The 20958-nt window shown below is 36.8% G+C and overlaps 1 protein-coding gene across 1 annotated transcript in view; it reads right to left on the reverse strand.

Annotated features, from left to right (window-relative positions):
• Positions 1-6369: 6369 nt before the first annotated feature.
• The window catches only part of CFAP52 (cilia and flagella associated protein 52), a 29264-nt gene continuing 14675 nt past the window's right edge, over positions 6370-20958 (reverse strand). Inside the window, exons 7-14 of the mRNA XM_039355091.1 lie at positions 15754-15854; positions 14297-14467; positions 12204-12352; positions 11564-11709; positions 11045-11196; positions 10452-10554; positions 10119-10230; positions 6370-8212 (exon numbers count right to left, since the gene is read on the reverse strand). Of these exons, the coding sequence (XP_039211025.1) occupies positions 8031-8212; positions 10119-10230; positions 10452-10554; positions 11045-11196; positions 11564-11709; positions 12204-12352; positions 14297-14467; positions 15754-15854 (1116 nt within the window). The 3' untranslated portion in view covers positions 6370-8030. The remainder of the gene's footprint in view (positions 8213-10118; positions 10231-10451; positions 10555-11044; positions 11197-11563; positions 11710-12203; positions 12353-14296; positions 14468-15753; positions 15855-20958) is intronic.

The following is a 20958-nucleotide window of genomic DNA, read 5'->3' on the forward strand; positions in this document are numbered from 1 at the left end:
GTGGAAACTAGCCCTCTGAGAATGGAAATGGGAAAGATTCTTCTCTTCCTTTTCTGAAAGAGGATGTGCATCGTATTCAGCTAAATCCAGCATTGAATTGAACCACCTGAAGGAGCTTTTCTGGCTCTCGAAAGAGGCATTCCCCTGAATGCAATCAGAACCATATCTGAACTTTAAAAAAAATGTTTTGATTTAGCACTTTGCAGAAGTGTTATGGGTTGGACTGGTAGAATATTAACTCTGGTTTCATTTTCCCATCTATGGAACATTAAACGAGTTGAGGCAGAAGTGAAACCATCTAATCCAGTGTTTCTCAACCTTGACAATTTTAAGGCATGTGGACTTCAACTCCCAGAATTCCACAGCCAGCAATGCTGGCTGTGGAATTCTGGGAGTTGAAGTCCACATGCCTTAAAATTGTCAAGGTTGAGAAACACTGATCACAGATAATGCGGTACCTGGTGCTCTCTAATCGTAGTGTTTTGTGGGGGAGAATGTTGGATCATACAGTATAAAATCTTGCTGATGTCTGTGCTTTTTCTTAGTTCTGTCTCATTTAGGTTGAAATGTTTGGTGCAGACAGTGATGAAGACGAAATGGAGGAACATCATTCCATCTTTCTTTATCGCAGGATATCCTAGACACAGCCCTAGATGGCCACAAGCTATGACTGAGCAGGTCGTTTGAAGGAGCACCTTCTAAAGCATGTTCGCCTAAACAAAGCATCCCTCTTCAAAGAGTCCAAACTTGGCACAGCTGCCCCAGGTTTCCAAGTTATTTGCATGATGCAAATACTTGTGCATGATGCAGATACTTCCACTAGGATTGCCAATGAAGCAAAGCAGCTCTGCACGCATATAAATATGGAACTGACCTGGGAAAGTTTCCTCAAGGTTTTAGACAGTGCAGCTGCTTCTGTGGTTTTAAGAATTTACTGCCATGTATTTGCCATGCGCTTGTGAAGCACCCTTTCAAATGCAGTGCACAATATTAGTGCATACTTTGCATATATAAGACTCCAGATTCAATACCCAGAAAGAATAGAAAAACTCATTCATAATTCAGGGAGCCAATCAGTTCCAACAATATGGGAGCAGATGGCCATAGTCATGGTCTAATTTAATAGCTTCCTATAAATTACTTGCCTTTCATTTATATTTCAGCCATATCTTCTGCCAATTCTCATGTGTACACCTAGCGCATGTTTTCCCATGGTGCAACTCAATGAAGTTAACAAAAGTCAGTAACAATAGTTTTTTTTTAAAAAAAAGTTGCAACTGCAATGTTTTATTTATAGTTTATGCATCCAAATAAACCTGCTTTAATCATATTTCCTATATCCACCAAAAAATGGAAAAAAAAATCAAAATATCAAAACTTTGGTAATGAGGCTGGCGATCCATATACTATATGACCCAGGAGTTACTCAGTTCAGTTGTAATAATTAGACCATTTGTACTTTTGCAGATACTGTATCTGAGCATCTTCACTAGAAGACAAAAAGATAAACCTTTTAGTATAAATAACATAGATGGGTATCAGAATATATTTTTTCTGTTTTTATGCCTCTTTCTAATTTTACAAAGAATATTCTTAGTAAACTATTATGTAGCTCAATAGAATTATTGTATAATTCAAATATATAGAAATATGTGTCTTTTGAAAAGAGACTAACTTTTATTAAATGGTTTTTTTCTTTTAATTCTTTGTTTTAATATGAATTGTTGTTTGCTTCCAAACATTAATATATGATTTTGAAGTTAGTGTATTTTAATCAAATATCATCTCTCATTTAGTTTTGGGTCTTAACCTATTGCATGTATGGTGTATTTTGTTATTAAAAATGCTTTAGGCATACACAGTGATAGAAACCATTTTCAGGTCAGTTTTTAAGTACCTAATTGAAGGTCATTTTGTTCTTCTCGTACAATTTATACAAGTATTATTTTACACTACAATCCTTTTGCAACATGCAAAGCCATTGGAAATGAAGGGAACTACTGCTTTGGTTGGCTTTTAAATGGAGAATAGATCTATCCAAGACCGCAAGGAAACTATATACAGTATTAGTAGGTATCAGTGGTGGAATCATAAACAAGAAAGGAATATTATCTTTTAGTCTCAGCATGTAATGTTTCTAGGTATATCCACTAGCACTGTTATCAAAAGATTGGTACATCAAATGAAACTTTGAACTGATCCATTGGGTTTTGCTTATGTTCTGAGAATTGTGGTTCTTAGGGCATAAATAATAATTTTTTATCTGAAGGAAGCCTTAAAATTTTATGGAGGAAGGGAAACTCTCTTTAGAGAAAGAAGCGGTGGTAGAAAAAAATAAAACAAAAATATTGGGGAAAAGTGATATTAACACAGGCAATAAACCATTCTGGTCAAATATCTTTTATCTTTGTGGAATAAAATACAGATGTTAATGGAATTTAATGAACTACTTCCAAAATGACTGAAACAAAAAGTGTATTTTTAATGTTCTGGGTAGTGATACAAACCAGCCAGCTGCTTGAAGCGGCACCCAGTTTTCTATTTTGCCTGTAGGCAAAAAGCTTTGTCCATAGGGGTTGGACCTCATCAGGCAGCATAACAAGACCTAGTGAATTATTCTTGTCTTTCTGAGAGCTTCCTACCAGATGCATATAAATATCTAGGTCTATATTCCTAAGATACAGAATTTCCATTAATATCTCAAAATCAGCAGAAACATTTTCATTAATGCCCAGGTTAAAACATACTGGATATAATGCGGATATTCCTCAAGTTCTTTTTGAAAATTTCAAGTAAAAAATATAAGGCAATATAAGTAGAGATTTGAAGTAAAGCATGATTTTGAGGGACGTTTAAAAATAAATTGTCATTCCATTTTTCTTTCACAAAACACTAAGCAGCATAAACTCTAGAAATCTTTGTCATTTGCTTTTTTTCTTTTAGCTATATTCATGTATAGCAGAATTGGACCTTCTCATAAATGGTTAAGTGATATAGTCTGAGCCTTCTTTGGAATATGGAGCAGGATTATGGTTTTTGGTAGGGGTTATTTTTTCCCATATGCAATTTGTGAAAGTAACATTTGCTTTCTGCTAAATTGCCCATTTATTGTTTCTGACTTTGAAGTTAAAGTTGATATTCAGCATAAAACAGCAGGACCACCTTGTTGATTTTGATGAATCACCATTGATTATGGTATCCCAAACATGACCCTAGCAAGCCACACAACCCTCCCCAATTTCCTTTGTAATGTCTGACACAATTTCTCTATCTCCTTAGAATCTACTAAAGATGCACTATTGCTGTTACTATGTCTGTCTGTAAGTCTTAAAACAGTCAAACTTGAAAATTAGAACACATTGATTTGTATTGCAGGAATTGAGTTTTAATGAGCATGTTTCATTGTTTCCTTCCATTCTTATTTTAAGTATCATTTTGATTACTGATCAATGAAAGCTTCTTTCATGTCTCTTAGAGCATTTGGAATTTCTAATTTAGTAGAGATGCACTGAGCAGGTCTCATCCGGTGTTCTTTTATAACAGGTGCAATTCAGCTTCATTCTAAACTGTTCCAGTATCTTTCTTGATATCCACCATACGAATAGAGCATTCCACTTCATTATACAGGTGAGCCGAGAATAATAGAATTAACCTCTGTGTCTTTGTTCAAGTCAGGAATGAGGGAGGAAGGGAACTTAGGGAATTAGTCAATTATTCCTGGAAGAGTACTCTTAAAATCACATTCTCTGCAACTATGTGTAAATGGAATGTTAAGACTTTTTACATTTATCACATTCTTAAGAGAGTTGTTGGCCCAAAGGCAATAATAGCAGAACTTGCAGCAACCTAATAATTCAGACCCATATCTGAACAGAGAAGAATTGCCTGAATCAAAGTAAATATTTGTAGAAGTCTCTTTCCTTCCTCTTAAAGTTTTTTGAGGTAGTTAAATTATATACAATAAAGGAAGCTTTTTAGTAATTCCCTTTAAAAGATGGCTTTGGTATAAGTAGGAATGGCAGAGAGACAGGCAAGCACTGCTTTTGTCAATTCACCAAACTGCCATGGACAGGCTCCACTGATTTTTCAACATGAAAGGTTGGCTGCGTGCACAGTTACCCTCTGCTGTGGCAACATATGCATTATGTTTAGGATGATTTTCTTTGCTTTGATGAATATGGATGGGACCCAGCTGTTCAGATCTACAGAACATGCATTTTCTAGCATAGATCTGTGCTCACTCTTCAGAAGCAAGTAGCTAGAATCCATGTATGAGGTGCTGCCCTATAATGCACAGGTGAAAAAACACAGGAATGCCAATTCAGTGGCATGGATTTGCCCTAGTAACTCTTTCCCCAATTTAATGAGCTTCCTCAAATATCATTATATGACATTATAGTCCTGCCTTCATTGTAGACCAGTGGTTCTCAACCTGTGGGTCGGGACCCCATTTGGGGTCAAACAACCATTTCACGGGGGTCGCCAAACAAGGCTGTCCGCCATTTTTTCCCCTTTTCTTTGGCCATGCCCCTGGCACCCGATGATGTATAAGTGGTTGGGGATCACCACAACATGGGGAACTGTATTATGGGGTCGCAGCATTAGAAAGGTTGAGAACCACTGTTGTAGACAATAATCATGCAGCTAGATGTATCCTTAGTCAATCCATCCCATGCTGCCTGCACTGCTAATGCCATGGGGGAGCCCAAGGCTGACCAATGCTTTATGAGAAAAAGAATAGTTTTGTTTAACAGCAAGCTGTTATTGTCATTTCTTTCCTGTTAGAATTTATGTGTTTTCAGGGGTGGAATATGAACAGTTTTGTGTATAAGCACCAAGCATTCATCAGAATAACATGAACTGAACATATTATTGAGAAGGCAGGAATTTGAAAAAGCCAAATGGCAGACTGGCATACAAACAATAGCTTTCCTAAAGATTTTAGTAAGTAACATTAATGTTATGTGACCCAGTGGATTTAAAGTTGAGATAATTATATCAAGATCCAAACTGGAGCTTTTTCCACATGGAATAAAAAAGTATTTGGCTGCCCTCTAGTGGTTGCCTTGGCTGGTACTAGAAATAGCATGGCTGGTACTCTACATGTTCATGCTTTCAGGATTCCGACCTACTACTTGGTTAACAAAAAGAAAACTCCTTGAAGTGCACGCTCTCCTAGTGAAAAATATAATGGGCATTTGAAGGGGCAACAGATAATTTGCTTTTTATCATCTGATCAATTTGGTCATCTGATTTTTTGCAGCCCATTTCCCCCCCCCCCTTTAAATCACACACATACTCTTCTGGAGTATCAATTTGGGTTCTTATGGGGTAATAACTTTTACACCTAGGCTACCTCTGGTCAGCCCATTTTACCACACAAAGATAGCTGGAAAGTAATCCTGAATTAGTTAAAAAGAACAGAAACTGAAAGTTATTGATATTCTCTTCCAGTCAAGCCAATCTCATTTCCCTGAAACATGACGTGAAGCTTATGGGAGGGGAAAGGAGTACAAAGATATTCCTTGATAAAAGAAGAGGCAGAGTCAAATCTAAGGGCTTTGGGATTTATATGCACATGTAGCAACTGAGCGGATGCAGTCTCCACTGAAATTTTGCTTGAATTGATCAGAGATTATATGAAAAGTGCAGCTGCCAGCTTGACATAGGACTAGATGTTTTCATCAAATTATGAGATATGAATGCATAAAACTTATTCTCTCACCTTTAAGCAGACAGATGAATTAGCTAACAAAGATACTATTAATACCTCATAGGGACATTCATGTTTAATTATTTTTGCCTCAGAGGCATAGCGTCAGATTAACTGACCTATACATGCTGATAGCTCACCTGTAAAGTCCCACACAAATGAAAGTTGTTATAAGGAAAATAACACCTTTTCTGAAATTTGCCATTCAAGTAGACTGCTTTTGACTCTGAATGAAGAAGCTTCTATCCATAAGCCACTAGAATTACAGGAAAACCTCACTAAATGACAGAATTCCTTATCGCCCTTCAGTGAGAGATTAAGCCTTTCAAATGGCAAAGTAGCACGTCAAATGAAGGAAGTTAGCTTTCTTTACTTTGACATCTAGCTGTCAAGATGTCAAGAAGACAACTGTCAAGATGTCAAGAGGATGTCAAAATGTCTAGATGTCAAGAAGAGGATTCAAAAGTTCTCACCTATATCCTCCCTTCTCTCTTAGAATACAGTGCAGCGCCTTGCCTAAGGCCTAGATCATTCTTCATATGAGGAAAAATAAAGTGATTCCTCCCTCCTGATGGTCATAAGTCCACCCATTATATCAATGATCCAAGAGTTGCAGAAGGCAGAATAAAGAAAAATCAAGGCAAATACAGCTTATGTCTGTTAAGAAATTTATTTTAAAACACTGCCTTCTGAATCGAGAGAAAGTTTTCAGGAACATCTTTTGTTTTAAAGAAATTAAATAAAAGCTGTTTCTTATACTTTCACAGATCAGAACGATTAATTTGCAACTCCCCCACTATGACAGTTAATGGGTGTGATGTGGAAGATAATAGATTATCCAGGAGAACTCTTCAGAAGCATGCTACTGAATGTCGTATAGATGCTCCTTTGTAACTGGAAATGGCACAGCAAGCAGCCAAAGTAGTATATGTTAAAAATGACAGGTTCGTAGTCTTTCACCCCATATAAAATAGTAAGACCCTTCAGAGCTTTGCTTACTTAATTATACCACTGAAGACAAAACCTTTGAATTAGTTAAGCTTAAATCATATTTGCAGGTAAATGTTAGCCCCCTCATAGAGAGTATGTCAACGCTGTGACAATGGATGTCGTCACTCTGACACCTGAGAATCAGCAGCCATTTTTATTTTTGCTTCCAACGTGCTTTTTCTATTCTTTTGGAGTTCAGATGTAGAAGGGGGATGAGATGAATGCTTGAGGGTTTAGCTAGCCATAACAATGTAGAAGTGTGAGAACTCAAGGACATGATTTGATAAGATTTGGCGGCTGAGAGGCCGGTGAGAAAAGCCCTGTCTTGTGTTAATTGTGGAATGTGATTTATGATAGCAATTGTGGGATGGGAATTTCAACTTGTTACTTTGTACCTGGGGGAAGGGAATCTCATTTTTGGGTTCAACTATGTGAGTGCCGATATTTTGTTTCCAAATAAAATATTCTTTAAGGAAGAATTCTTGCCTTGAAGTTCTTTTACTGGTCTCATCTATCGGAACTATGACAGAGTATTTGGCACTTGACTGGGGAAATGTCAAGAATTTTTCCCCCATCCAAAATAAGGGCACATTGGAATTTGTTTCCAGCACCTCATCTTGCACTGTTTTCCAGTATTTTTTTTATATTTTGAGTGGGAGAATGAAATAACAATTGAACAGGTACATCCTGCTACTTTACTCCTATTTATTGGAGATGAGGGAAAATACAGAATAGAGACTTGCCTGGAGAAAGAGTTGTACAATGCAACACAAGCATGTGTGCAAGAGGCTGGTTATAGGTCTGTGAAAGACCCCTGGCTGAACTATAACTGGGGGAACTGAAGACCTAACTCACTAGAGGGATTTTTAAATATTCCTCTCTGGACAGAGACAGTTGGGATTCACAATCATTGAAGCACTGCATCATTGAATCAATATATATTCAAACCTGTTCCAAATGTAAAGCTTTTATGATTCCAAGTCTTTTGCCTTTTTAATAAATGAGATTTAAGGATGTTTTCACAATAGATTTGTGCAACTTCTAATTCATTGTGAAGGAGGGAGTATGACAATATACATTAACTGACATTTCAGACATCATACATTATAAACATATTACAAATATACCAAAATACCATATAATTAAATAATTGAAACCAATAAAAACAATGGTAATAATAAACAGGTTTTTTTTTCAGACTAATTCACTTCTGAACAGACAAATTAATGAAGTTCTTAAAAGAAACAAACCTTTTAAAAAACAGTATCAAGTTCAACAATTATTTAAAAGTGACTTTAAAAAAAAACAATAGAAGTTGCAAATATTTTTAAGGATTACAAATGTAAGGATATTTCCAACAAAGGATAGCACCATCAGCACTCACACTCACAATTAATTTATTGTTAGGACAGATCTTCAGGCGGGTTATGCTGCCACTGTGACCAATCCCAACAGAAATCACTTCACCTTCATTATAATCCCACACTTTTACTAGATGGTCATCACCTCCTGTAGTATAAAGAAGAGACAACTGTCAACAGTCTGCTTAGTAGCAGAGAACTATAATTAGCAGCAAGATTTGTCAAAAACGGATCATGCCAGACAAATCTTATTGCATTCTTTGACCAGGTGACAAAATTAGTGGACCAGAGGAATGCTATGGATATAATTTACTTGGACTTCAGTAAGGCATTTGATAAGTAGACCACAACCTACTATTTGATAAGTTAGAAAAATTTGGGTTAGACAGCATCACCACCAGATGGATTTGTAGCTGGCTGACCGGCCATACTCAGCGTGTGGTCCTCAATGGAACTGCATCTATATGGAGGGAAGTGCGTAGTGGGGTGCCCTAGGGCTCTGTTCTGGGCCCAGTGCTCTTCAACATCTTCCTCAATTATTTGGATGAGGGGATAGATGGGGAACTCATCAAATTTGCAGACTACACCAAGCTGGCAGGAATAGCCAACACTCCAGAAGATAGGCTTAAGATACAGAAAAATCTTGATAGACTTCAACATTGGGCACTATCTAACAAAATGAAATTCAATGGTGAAAAAAGTAAGGTTCTACATTTTGGCAAGAAAAACCAAATGCACAGGTATAGTATAGATGTACCTTGCTCAATAGTAGCAATTATGAGAGGGATCTTGGAGTCCTAGTGGACAATTGCTTAAATATGAGCCAGCAGTGTGCCGCAGCTGCCAAAAAAGCCAACACAGTGCTAGGCTGCATTAACCGAGGGATAGAATAAAGATCATGTGAAATGTTAATACCACTTTACAATGCCTTGGTAAGGCCACATTTGGAATACTGAATCCAGTTTTGGTCACCACGATGTAAAAAAGATGTTGACACTTTAGAAAGAGTACAGAGAAGAGCAACAAAGATGATCAGGGGACTGGAGGCTAAAATATAAGGAACAGCTGCTGGAATTGGGTACGTCTAGTCCAGTGGTTCTCAACCTTTTTAATGCCGCGACCCCCAACCGGTTGTAAGTCGAGGACTACTCAACCGGTCATAAGTCGAGGACTACTCAACTGATGCAGCACCGTTTGCAGAATGGGACCTTTGGCAAGCTCAGCAGGGCAGAGACAGCCTGGACAATTCCTATTGGCTTTTGAAAGCCAATAGAATTAGACTCTATTCAAGAGAGTCTATTCTATTGGCTTTCAAAAGCCAATAGAATAAAAGGGAGTAGCACAGCTAAGGAAAAGGGGGAAAAAATGGCGAACTGTGTTGTTTGGCGACCCCCGTGAAATGGTCGTTCGACCCCAAATGGGGTCCCGACCCACAGGTTGAAAACTACTGGTCTAGTCTAATGAAGAGAAGGACGAGGGGTGACATGATAGCAGTGTTCCAATATCTCAGGGGCTGCCACAAAGAAGAGGGAGTCAAGCTATTCTCCAAAGCACCTGAAGGCAGGACAAGAAGCGATGGATGGAAACTAATCAAGGAGAGAAACAACCTAGAAATAAGGAGAAATTTTCTGACAGTTAGAACAATTAATCAGTGGAAGTTGTGAATGCTCCAACACTTGAAGTTTTTAAGAAGAGACTGGACAGCCATTTGTCTCAAATGGTATAGTGTTTCCTGCCTAAGCAGGGGGTTGGACTAGATACCTCTAAGGACCCTTCCAACTTTATTATTATTATTATTATTATTATTATTATTATTATTATTATTATTATTATTATTATTATTATTGGTAGTAGTAGTACTGGTAGTAAGATATGGTAGAGAAAGTTTCAGTTTTGGTCTCCAGTCAGCCAACGGTGTTTTCTTTGGATGGCCTCCATTCCATGTTCTCATTTTATGTTTAATGTGAGAAGGAGAGACTCTACCAGGAGGGAGAGATAAAATATATTCTAAATTATTGGTTGTTGTTTTTTTTTTAAAAAAAAAAACAGCTTACCAGTCACAAAATACATTCCATCTGTTGTAATATCCATTCCATTGATAGAACCAGAAAGGGAGCCCTCTAATTCTCTGATTGGGGATCCATCAAATACTTCCCAGTAACCAATCTAGAATCCAGAATAGAATTGAATAAAGGAAAGCTATCGAACACTACTTTTCTACAATAATTAATTACAGTAATTGGAGTCATACAACTAGGTGTGATTTGTTATTTATTCAAATTTGTTATAGCCAGCCAGCTCCAATAGATTCCAGACTGCCAAAAGCTTCTTGGATTGCAGCAGTATAGAGAATGAATGAATGAATGGATGGATGGATGGATGCTTACCTTCCTATCTGTGCCACTTGTGATAAGCTGATGTTCATCAGGGTGATAGCATACACATTTGAATAAAGTATTGGCCAATATCATCTGCCGTCTCATGAAGTGGCTAGGGAAAAAAAATCAGCTTTTGAATTGACATTTAACTAAATACCTTACCAATAACTCTTGTTTTTTAGGAGCTGCTCTACTATTTTTGCCTCAGCCAAAAAAAACAAAAACAAACCCTAATCTAAAATCAATATCTTGACTAATCTAAAAGCTAAATAGAGTTAGCCTTGATTAGTATTTGGGGGACCCTCTGGAGAGCCACAACTGTACCCTAATCTGAGAAGTTGAACAAATATTTAGGAACATTGCATGGATTCATTCAGGAATCAGTCTTTCAAAGCAACTTTGTATTTACTACTGATCTGTGATGAAGCAAAGAATTAAGTCTCTAAGTTTCTAATACATATGAAAGCATAGGGACTGTCTGCTTTTTTCGCACAATATACCCAAGTCTGGCATCTGTCTGTGATCCAATTATTCATTCTATGAAAAAAGAATTTAACTCAGTAGTATAACTGAGCCATACTTCTATGCAAAAGTGATCTTACACAAGATCCCAGATAATGCATGTTCCATCAGTGCTGGCTGTGACACACTCCTGATTATTCTTCTTTATCTTGATGCAAGAAATAGCAGATATGTGTTCCTTCATTACTTCTTCTAGTTTGCGTGTTTCCTTCCCAACTTCCCATACTCTCACCTGATAGAAACATTATTTAGCATTCATGCCAAAATGGTATTTGAAGGATCTTGCAGTTCATAGATTTTTGGGATTTGTGGATTGTGATTTGTGGCATATAAATATAAATCAATTATTGTTAAACATTAACATTAAACATTAACATATACCTTTCATTCTCTTTTAAAGAAAATGCTATACTTGGTATTTATCTATGTGACCAGCCAATTGCTATTTTTTATTGCAACAGCATAGAAATATGTTTAGTAATATCACTACTCAGGTTCTATCTAGCATGGCTGAATTATCATTTAATATTATATTCAGAGCATAAAGACATACTTGTTGATGAAATCTGCAAGGCACATCAAGTTGGGGGGCTCTTTACCTGACCTTCACCACCTCCACTGATTATTCTTTTGCAGTCACTTGTGGTAGCCACAGCTGTCACACCCATACTATGAGCATGCTCAACCACGTACATCAACCGCCCAGTTTCCGGGGTGAAGGCACGGATTTTTCCATCATTCCAAGCTAACACAAAATAAAAGGAGTTTGCTAAGAGCAGTATATCTCTTTTTTTTCTCCCTCCTAAAGTAAGATTTCTGTAACTCAGTGGTCAGTACAGCTGATTGTTCAGTCTCAAGAGCAGGTTAATTTGAAGAACCTATTCCTTTTAAGAAAAATAGGTACAGTAGATGATGGATAGAGCATATTTTATCTCTTATCATGAGGTGAGCCTCAGCATTTTCTATTTAATTGAACAAAGCTGTACAGCATAAGCCAGCAGGGATTCATTAGTTCACAATGCCAAATGATGAAATTGAGAGTTACAATTCAATGTAGTTGTTTATCCCTATCCTGCCACCTTGCCTTCTCTAAATGCAGCCAAAGCATTTTTTAGTACTCTAAGAACTTAGCAAATGGCCTTAATAGTTTTGGTAAGCGATAAAATGACTACTTAAAACAGAAGAATTCATGATTGATACAATCCTTCCAGTAAGCCAGACATTCTAAAATGCTTTCACCTGAAATGATGCTTTTGCCATCCCTCATGAAATCTATGGCGTGACAAGTCATGTTGGGGACCGTAATCCGCAGCAGCTCCTTATTTTCAGGTGTATACCATACACGAATATCATTCTTGGAACATGTGGCAAACAAGTCAGATGTACCACTACAGGGTACAAAAAAACAAAACTTTGAAGGCACAGACCTGGCTATTGCTGCTGCTACATTTTTGCAATTTGTTACTGAATCTCAATAAGTAAATTACAACAGATTAAAATTACAATAACTCTTGTTACAACAAAGTCACTGGATTTTTACCTGATTTTTACTTAGAATTTTTGAAAATTCTTCTTTTCAGAAGAAACTTGAAAAATTTGATTTCAGCTATAATATGAATTCCATAATCGTATTTAAAGCAACTGATATCTGTATATTAGCTGCTTTAAAACTGCTTTAATTTGAGGAATGAAATCTGGTTCCTTTTAATATACTTGGAGCCAAAGAATACTCTCATAATAATTTAGAAATTAATAGCAAGGTAAATGTCACAAATTTTGATCCTGGAAGGCAAAGGATGCAGTACTGTTAGCCTTCTGAAGTTGTCCTGATCAGGAAGCAGTCTCGACAAGGAGGCTAGAACTATGCTTTAATGAGTTAGACTATAAAAATGTTGCAAACAGAATGTTGCAAATTAGACCCACATTTCTCCTTCCCTTCCTCTTATTCTATAGGAAGACTGAAGTACTGCTAGATACAGACAGTTCTGGTCTACTCTGGAATAAGTCAGTTTGTCATTTATTTATTTTTATTTGTTTATTCAAATTCTATAGTCACCCAACTCAATCAAATGACTCTGGGCACAAAATACGTAAATACATTCACAAAGTAAATTAGTAAAAACTGCAGCTGTAAGGATCATCCACATGTTGTTTAGAAAAAAAATGAGGAAATTTAATATTTTGATCTAAATGAATTTGATCTTTGGAAAGATACATCCCAAATTATTTTGGGGATCATGCAAGATAAAAAAAAATATTGAGACATAAGTATACATATATTTCTCAACACTGCCTATAGATTTAGTTGTAGAACTGGAATCGTTTGAAGAATATGTCAAATTTTACATAAAGTAAGAAAACAGAAGCATACTGATAGTTCAAAATATTTGAAGTCAAAAAGTAAGACAGATTTAAAGGGAGTTTTATAGAAGGCGGCCAGCAAAATGTGTCTTTTTCACATTCATGTTATTTTTTCATTCCTTGATTATCCATTGTATTTCTTTATAATTCACCTTGCTTTTTAATAAAACATATTTAACTCAAAGTACTGAGATCCTATTTGATTCCATGAATATGAGGATGGTTTGGGGGGAAAACACTAATCATATATGTGAAGACTGTTTTTGGATTTAAAAAAAACATATTTATATTTCTCCTGGGAAAACAATTTTATTTTCTTTATTACACACATCTGTTCAAATATCATCAAAATAAATGTGAAAGATAAGTTTGCATAATATCAGTTCTGAATATTTTACTGGCAGAATTTATGTGAACAGATACCAAAAGCAGAATACTGTAATCATTGAAAAGTGAAAAAACTACAAAAGCATCAGACAATACAACAAATTTTATAGTTTTCTCTGGTTCTTGCATCTTCCAAATAGCTAGAGCAGCGGTTCTCAATCTTCGTGTGACGGTGACCCCTGTCACACGGATGTGCTGCGCATGCGCGGCGGCGCCCCCATGCGCGGCGCACATGCGCGGTGGCGCCCCATGCGTGGCGCACGTGCGCGGCGGCGGCCCCATGCACGGCGTGCATGCGCGGCACCGCCCCCTGGGGGGGAAATGGCGGATTGCGTTGTTTTGTGACCCCCATAAAATGGTCGATCGACTCCAAATGGGGTCACGACCCATAGGTTGAGAACCGCTGAACTAGAGTCTCCAAATGGCTAAAGTTCACTAGCTAGTTAATTCCAATTATTATTTTTTCTTGTAAATTAAGAGGAAGGATTATTTAAGCACATCCTTACCCTCCTAGCTGAAAACTATTACAACTACGATACATTTCCATTTGAACAGGAGAAAAAAATTATTTGACTTATACTTACTATGGGAAAATTATATCATTGATAGCCTCATTATGGCAAGTGGCTATGAGCTCATCCTTAAAGTCAGAATATGAGAATCGGTAAATCTGTGACTCATTTGTGCCCACAAAAAATTGGTGGCCCTGGCCTCGTGGTGTGATAGAAGTGATAGCACCTTCTAACTGAACTTTTCTGTAAAACAAAAATGAAAGTTTTGCACAAAAGATAAATGGGTTTCTGATGACTCAATTTTACCTACTTCTTAGGGTTTTTTCTTTTTACAACTTTTCTCCCTTCAGTGATAGCCAATCTTAGCAATCTCAGCAATCCAGAAATAGACTTATGGTATATACCACTCCGTAGTACTTTACAGCAGAGATTCCCAACCTTTTGGGCACCAGGACCATGGAGAAAGGTTTTTCCATGGACTGGAGAGTGCGTGGTTTTGTGTGCTGCCTACATCCCCGGATGGGGCTTGGCTTGTATGTGTGGACCAGTTGCTGGCATGCCGTAGCCCAGTACCGGTCCACAGACCAGGGGTTGGGGACCCCTGCTTTACAGCCCTCTCTAAGCAGTTTAAAGAGTCAGCATATTGCCTCCAACAAGCTGGGTCCTCATTTTACCGACCTCAGAAGGATGGAAGGCTGAGTCAACCTTGAGCCAGTGAGAATCGAATTGCTAGCAGTCGGCAGAATTAGCCTGCAATATTGCATTCTAACCATTGTGCAAATACACTCTTACTTTTAAATCTAAAGGTTAAAGTGTAATTATCACAGTGTGGATTTTCCCCCTCTTTTATTAATACTAATTCATGAATTAAAAAAGAAAGCTCAGGAAAGAACTGCTAATATTTTAAATAATCTATTCACTGAGATTGCTTTATTTATTGCACGATTAGCCTCCATGCATTTTAAATTGGTACTTCAGAGTTGAATTGTTGAGCTGAAAGACATCACATTAAATTAGCAATTATATCATGCTGTGAGCTTTGGTTTATTTTTTTTGGCCTGTATGTCTCCAAAATTGCAGTCCTCTGTTGTTGAAGAGTGTCCCAGGTACCCTGGGAAAGATCAAGCCTCCCTTTCCCCCAGACAGATAAATCTAATGTATTTCATCTTAGACCCTATGGCAGCTGTATCTTACAGTTCTGACATCAACAAAAACATAAAGGGAGTGGGGCTGAAATGTGCTTTAGATCCCACACATCACTGACTTGGGGCAGGGAAAAAGAATGTATGTTAACCCTGAAACTACTATGCACAATTTCTTTGGAAGGGACATTTTTAAAAAGTGGCAAAGGGAAGGAGGAGAATGCCCTTCTTCTCTCTGTTTGTATATCATCATAAGCCTATCAAGGCTTTGGATAAGGGGGCTCATACACCTACGGATCTCTCCATGGACTCAAAATAATCCATTCTCCTCATTGTAGGTACCTTTTGCATAACAATGTCCTTGCCCAAGAAAATTCAGAAACTCACTTGATTATTTTGTACTTGGATCCCGAGCAAACAGCTAAGATTCCAGCTCCAGTGCCAATGACCAAGTCACCCACTTTCAGCAATAGCAAAGCTGTGACTCCCTAAAAAAGGGCAAAATGAAGACATTTAACTTACTTAGATGCTTAACAAATCACTGTATTTATGTATATTGACAGCTTAATTCAATATATTACTGTTGCTTACCAAGATGACATGTTGCATGTAAGCAACTGATTACTATTTGATCAGTAATCTTCTATAAAATTTATTGAGATGAGTTGTTTTATTATCTTGCCATACGAGTACATCATATAAAAGATCTGTCATTCCCTCGAGCTAAGCATGCATATACCTCATGCCAAATTGTATGCATCTGTGGCTATTCTCTAAGACAAATTTAACAGCCCTGAACGGTAATCATCTTACTTAGTTACAGACTGAGGCCGAAGGACAGTGACTAAATGATTAATCATATGGCATGAATTTTCATGAGTACCAATCTATTTTATCCTTCAGATGGATGGATAGACATATTTCTGCAATATTTATGTCACCTTCGGTTATGTTCAAGCTTATGTACAGAAATCACTTAAAATAAAAATCCCTAAACCAAGAGTGAACCAGCACACATAGAATAGCATCTTAGAATGAGTTAAAGATATCAAATAAAGAAAGCTGTTTAGAACTTTATCTTTATTACACTATTGACTTTTAAGGCACACATATCCACACAACAACATATAAAAACCTAATAAATACAATGGGTTCTTTCAAATGGTAACTTGGCACTAGTGGAAAGCATTTTACTTGTGCATAATGAAATGTTTGCTTTTTACCAATGCCACTGTCCCCCAAAGTTCTGTGGAGCGTCAGGTCTCAGGAAATTTCTGAAAGCTACAACAGGCAAATTATGAACATCCTGCTTTAAGCTTTCTGATGGCACTACAAAAACCATTGAATAAAACTTTCTTATAAATTCATACAAACACAAAACATAGTTCAAGCAAAATTAAAATTGGAACCAATAGATGTTTTTAGGAATGGGAGTAGTCCATAAGTGATGCTAAAATTATGGAGGCCCTATTCCCATTTCCCACTGACCTTACCATGGATGACAAAAGCCCATGGGGAGAAACCATCGGGAAACCAATGTACAGCCAGGCTGAGAAAACATGTGGACTAAAAAAATGTCTAGATTTCAAGTCATGTTAACAGGTAAGGAACTGATGTTTTCAATCTAGACCTGGGCAAGATTGCTCTCACCAGTTGGTCCCCACTAGCTCAGCAGTTTCTGGACAAAGTTGTCCAAAAAGGAATCCTAACCTTAACTTGCAGAAAATATCTCAACAGAAGTTAGCTGTGGCCAGTCTATATCCAGAAGAGGCTGTACCTGGTGAAAGATGCTCTGGCAAACCTTCAGTAATATCTAAATCTCTGAGCGCTCCCAGTCTGCAACCTTAATATTTTAAAGGGAGCATGATTGATTCAAAAGAATTTGAATCTCTTGAATGGCCCTCTTACCTTCCTCTTATTAAGCTTCCGTTTATTGGCACCAGTTCTAGCCACTGATTCAACCATTTTGCTGAATCAGATGTATAAATCTGCTAGTGTGCATAAGGAAAGTAAATTAACAATGGAGAGAGGTAAAGATCATGGAACACTCCTATATGTGTCCACTAGTTCTTGTAGAAATGTCTCTGTCTTTCCCGAACTAGTACTCTTCAAATGTGAATTATATGTTCACCAAGCCCAAACACTTTGTCCCTGCTAGCCTTAGAGTAGGGGTCTCCAAACTTGGCAACTTGAAGATTTGTGGACTTCAACTTCCAGAATTCTTCAGCCAGCCATGCTGGCTGAGGAATTCTGAGAATTGAAGTCCACGAGTCTTCAAATTGCCAAGTTTGGGGACCCCTGCCTTAGAGTCATGAAAGTTACAAGCCAGTAGAATGTAAGGTTGAACATGACTGATTTTGTACTGTGACTTGCACCTCCAAATGGGCATTGCACAGGTACGAGATGCTTGTGGGCAAAGATAGCCAGGCAATGTTATCATTTGCCCATGCACATGTTCAGATGTAGCATTTTTATTTGATAACATATGCACAAACTGCTACCCTACACTAAGAGCATGATCTTTTGGAAATGAATAGCTTTTGGAAATGAATGGACAGGACTTGAATTGAGTTGAACAGTAATGAAGACTAAAAAAAAAAGATAGAAGTTAATGACAGGAATCCACGTTATAGTTTTTTACAGTCATTACATACTTTTAAAAATAATTTTCTAAACGAGTCGAGTAATTAATTTATCTCAGTATTTGTTTCTGAATTGCCTTCAGTTATCCTTTCCAGTGTTGTCTTAGCAAATAAGCACTCACAGTGAGCTTCTTCCTTCCTGATCATTGTCACTTTTTTGTGAGACACTATTTTCAGCAACAGAATTCCTGCACTCTCTACAAATTTAGCAAGCTACATAAGCACATATCAGTAAATCTCCATGCTTCTAGTTGTATGAATAACTGTCAGTTCTTTCCAAATGCATTGAACACTTTTACCCAGGCTGTTTGCTCATTGCCTACACTGTTATATCGCAAAGTGCCACCTATAATAGTATTGGACTGTATCAAGGGGATGCCTGTAAAGCAGGGGTTCTCAACCTTGGCAACTTTAAGACTTGTGGACTTCAACTCCCAGAATTCCTCAGCCAGCCAGGGAGTTGAAGTCCACAAGTCTTAAAGTTGCCAAGGTTGAGAACCCCTGCTGTAAAGCATGATCTCTTTAAAATTCTGCTATGGAAATGCCCTTTTAAAATGAACAGATGTTCATGTTCACATGAGGCTACATGCATTAGGGTGGAAGTCAGCTTTTGTGCTAATAGTCTAATGAGAAATGCTCTTTTCCTTCAGCAATTATCCAGCAGCAGGATTATCATTGAACACAAAGCTTTCTTAGGAGGATCAACCATGTTTACAAATCTCCAGCTATCAACTCTGTCTCAACCCAACTGCTGCAAAGTAGTGAGGTGAGTTCGAAATGCCTTTACAGCTTTGCCACATAACAGGTGATAAACTAAGAAGTTCTCCATTGACAGATTTTGATTACATTTCTAGGAAATGGAAGATACAGATTTAATTCTCCTAGGCAATTACCTATCTATGCATACCATTTTTAACTAACTTGGATACAGGTTTTTTTTTCTGATTCCATCAAAAAATATACTTAAATGATCATTTTTTCAACAAATCTACTACCAACAGACTAATTTCAAGGTTGTCCTATACATCACCAGCAGCTATATAATCTATAATGCTGATAATGCTCAGCAACTCATACTAATGATGCAGTGCTTTGCTTTATACTTTACTGTGCCCTTGTGAATTAAACAAAAAGGCTGCTAGAAGGTTTAACATTTATTTTATTATTTACTTGTTACACAAAGAAATCGTAGCCTTGACAAATACTGATTGCAAAAGACACGTTCCAAGACAAAATGAAGCTCACTTATTTCCCTGCAAGAAAATGAAGCTCTGCATCACATTCTAATTACTTTCACTCAAGTGATTTAACATGTAAACACCTTCCTAAACCTCTTTTCATAGCGAACAATCATTTCCTTTCCATGGGAGTAACTAAGGTAAGTAGTCAGTATTTAAAGGAGTTTTATTTTACTGATTTGCAAAGATTTTAATGATCACGAGATAGTAATTTAAAGGGTGTAATTTCCAGAGATGTACTGTATTACATGTCTTTACATTCTGAATTTACATTTTGAACTAAGCTATGTTTATTTAACCACAGTTTGTTGAATAAGGCAAAAGCAAAATATCAGCATTTGTTTGGCCAATTCTTGATTTGTTTTTCTTTTCTTTTCATAGTTCTGTAAAGCCCTGGGCATGACATAAAACCAGACCAGGAATAAGACAGGAAATTATAAGTAACCATGATAATATGACTCAACACTAAGCCACAATTATACTCTATAAACCCAAAACAATCTTGATTCTAACCTATAGTTTACTTTTTTAAAACAAGCCATGGTTTAGCTATTAGCCCAATTGACAATCAAACTACATTGTAGCTAACCATAATATAAAAACCTAGCAATTAACTTAATCTCATCCCCCTGTGATTTCCAATAGTTAAGTAGTGGTATTACATAAAAACTCCACTGTCTTGGTGTTGTACCTTCCATTAGTGTAATGACAAAATCGCAATAATTTTAATAAAAGTGGATCATACTGAGCATTAGGGGTGCAAAAGAAATCTATTATGCATTTGAATGGGTTTTTTGTTATTTCATATGTGTACTTTTCAGATCATCAAAACAGTAATGGATAAAAACCAGCAGCTCACAGTCAAATGTCTATAATTTTTAGGCATCTGGAATTTATATAACAAACTCTGCCAGTTCCAGAAGTGTATAGTTTGAAATACCAATTACATGAATTCCTTAGTGATACACCTTCATGCCTAAACCAGCAGCTGAACATTATACAATATATTCCACGCCTTTACAGAAATTCACTTATTTATATCAATGTAGTGTTATGTAACATTGCATATGAGCTCACGGATTAATTTGCTTCTCTTTTCACACCTTCAAATCTTTTCATGTTGCTTCTTATAAAAATTGCAGATAAAAGTCAACATTCATCTCCTACCAAAGGTTTTAGATCCACTGAAACATAATATCATCTGAGGAACAGAGCATAATGAATGACCACTTATCTGTCCATTTCTTTGCAGAGATCGAAACATCCATATAAGAATTATGACTGAGCAATTTCAATCATTTTTTGCATTGAAAACATAGCCTTTGGGGGAACAAAGTCACTTATTTTCCTTTCGTTTGTTTCTTTCAGTGTATATTGGTGCAGTTTGTCATACTAAAAATAAGTTAGAACAGTTATGGAAATAACACAGAAGAAATAAATAACAAATTTAAGAAACCAATTTAAATTTGTCTTCATTCAGTGCTATTTTTATGGAAGAAGGAGGGTCAGTTATACAGTAAAGCTGAAGTTGTTTTTTTAAAATATTCCATTCCCTGATTTAATTCTTTAAAATAGGTCTTCTGCCTGTAATGATTTGAACTAATGTGTCTTGGGTTTTTAATTTAGGGAAAAACAGGCAAGTAATATTAAAAAATAATTTGAAAGTTATATGTGGAGAATTGTGTTTTCTCATGGAGCTCAGCTGTGATGTT

Source organism: Crotalus tigris, unplaced genomic scaffold, assembly GCF_016545835.1.
Source record: "Crotalus tigris isolate CLP2741 ecotype Arizona unplaced genomic scaffold, ASM1654583v1 scf7180000018599.1079084, whole genome shotgun sequence".
NCBI lineage: Eukaryota > Metazoa > Chordata > Lepidosauria > Squamata > Viperidae > Crotalus > Crotalus tigris.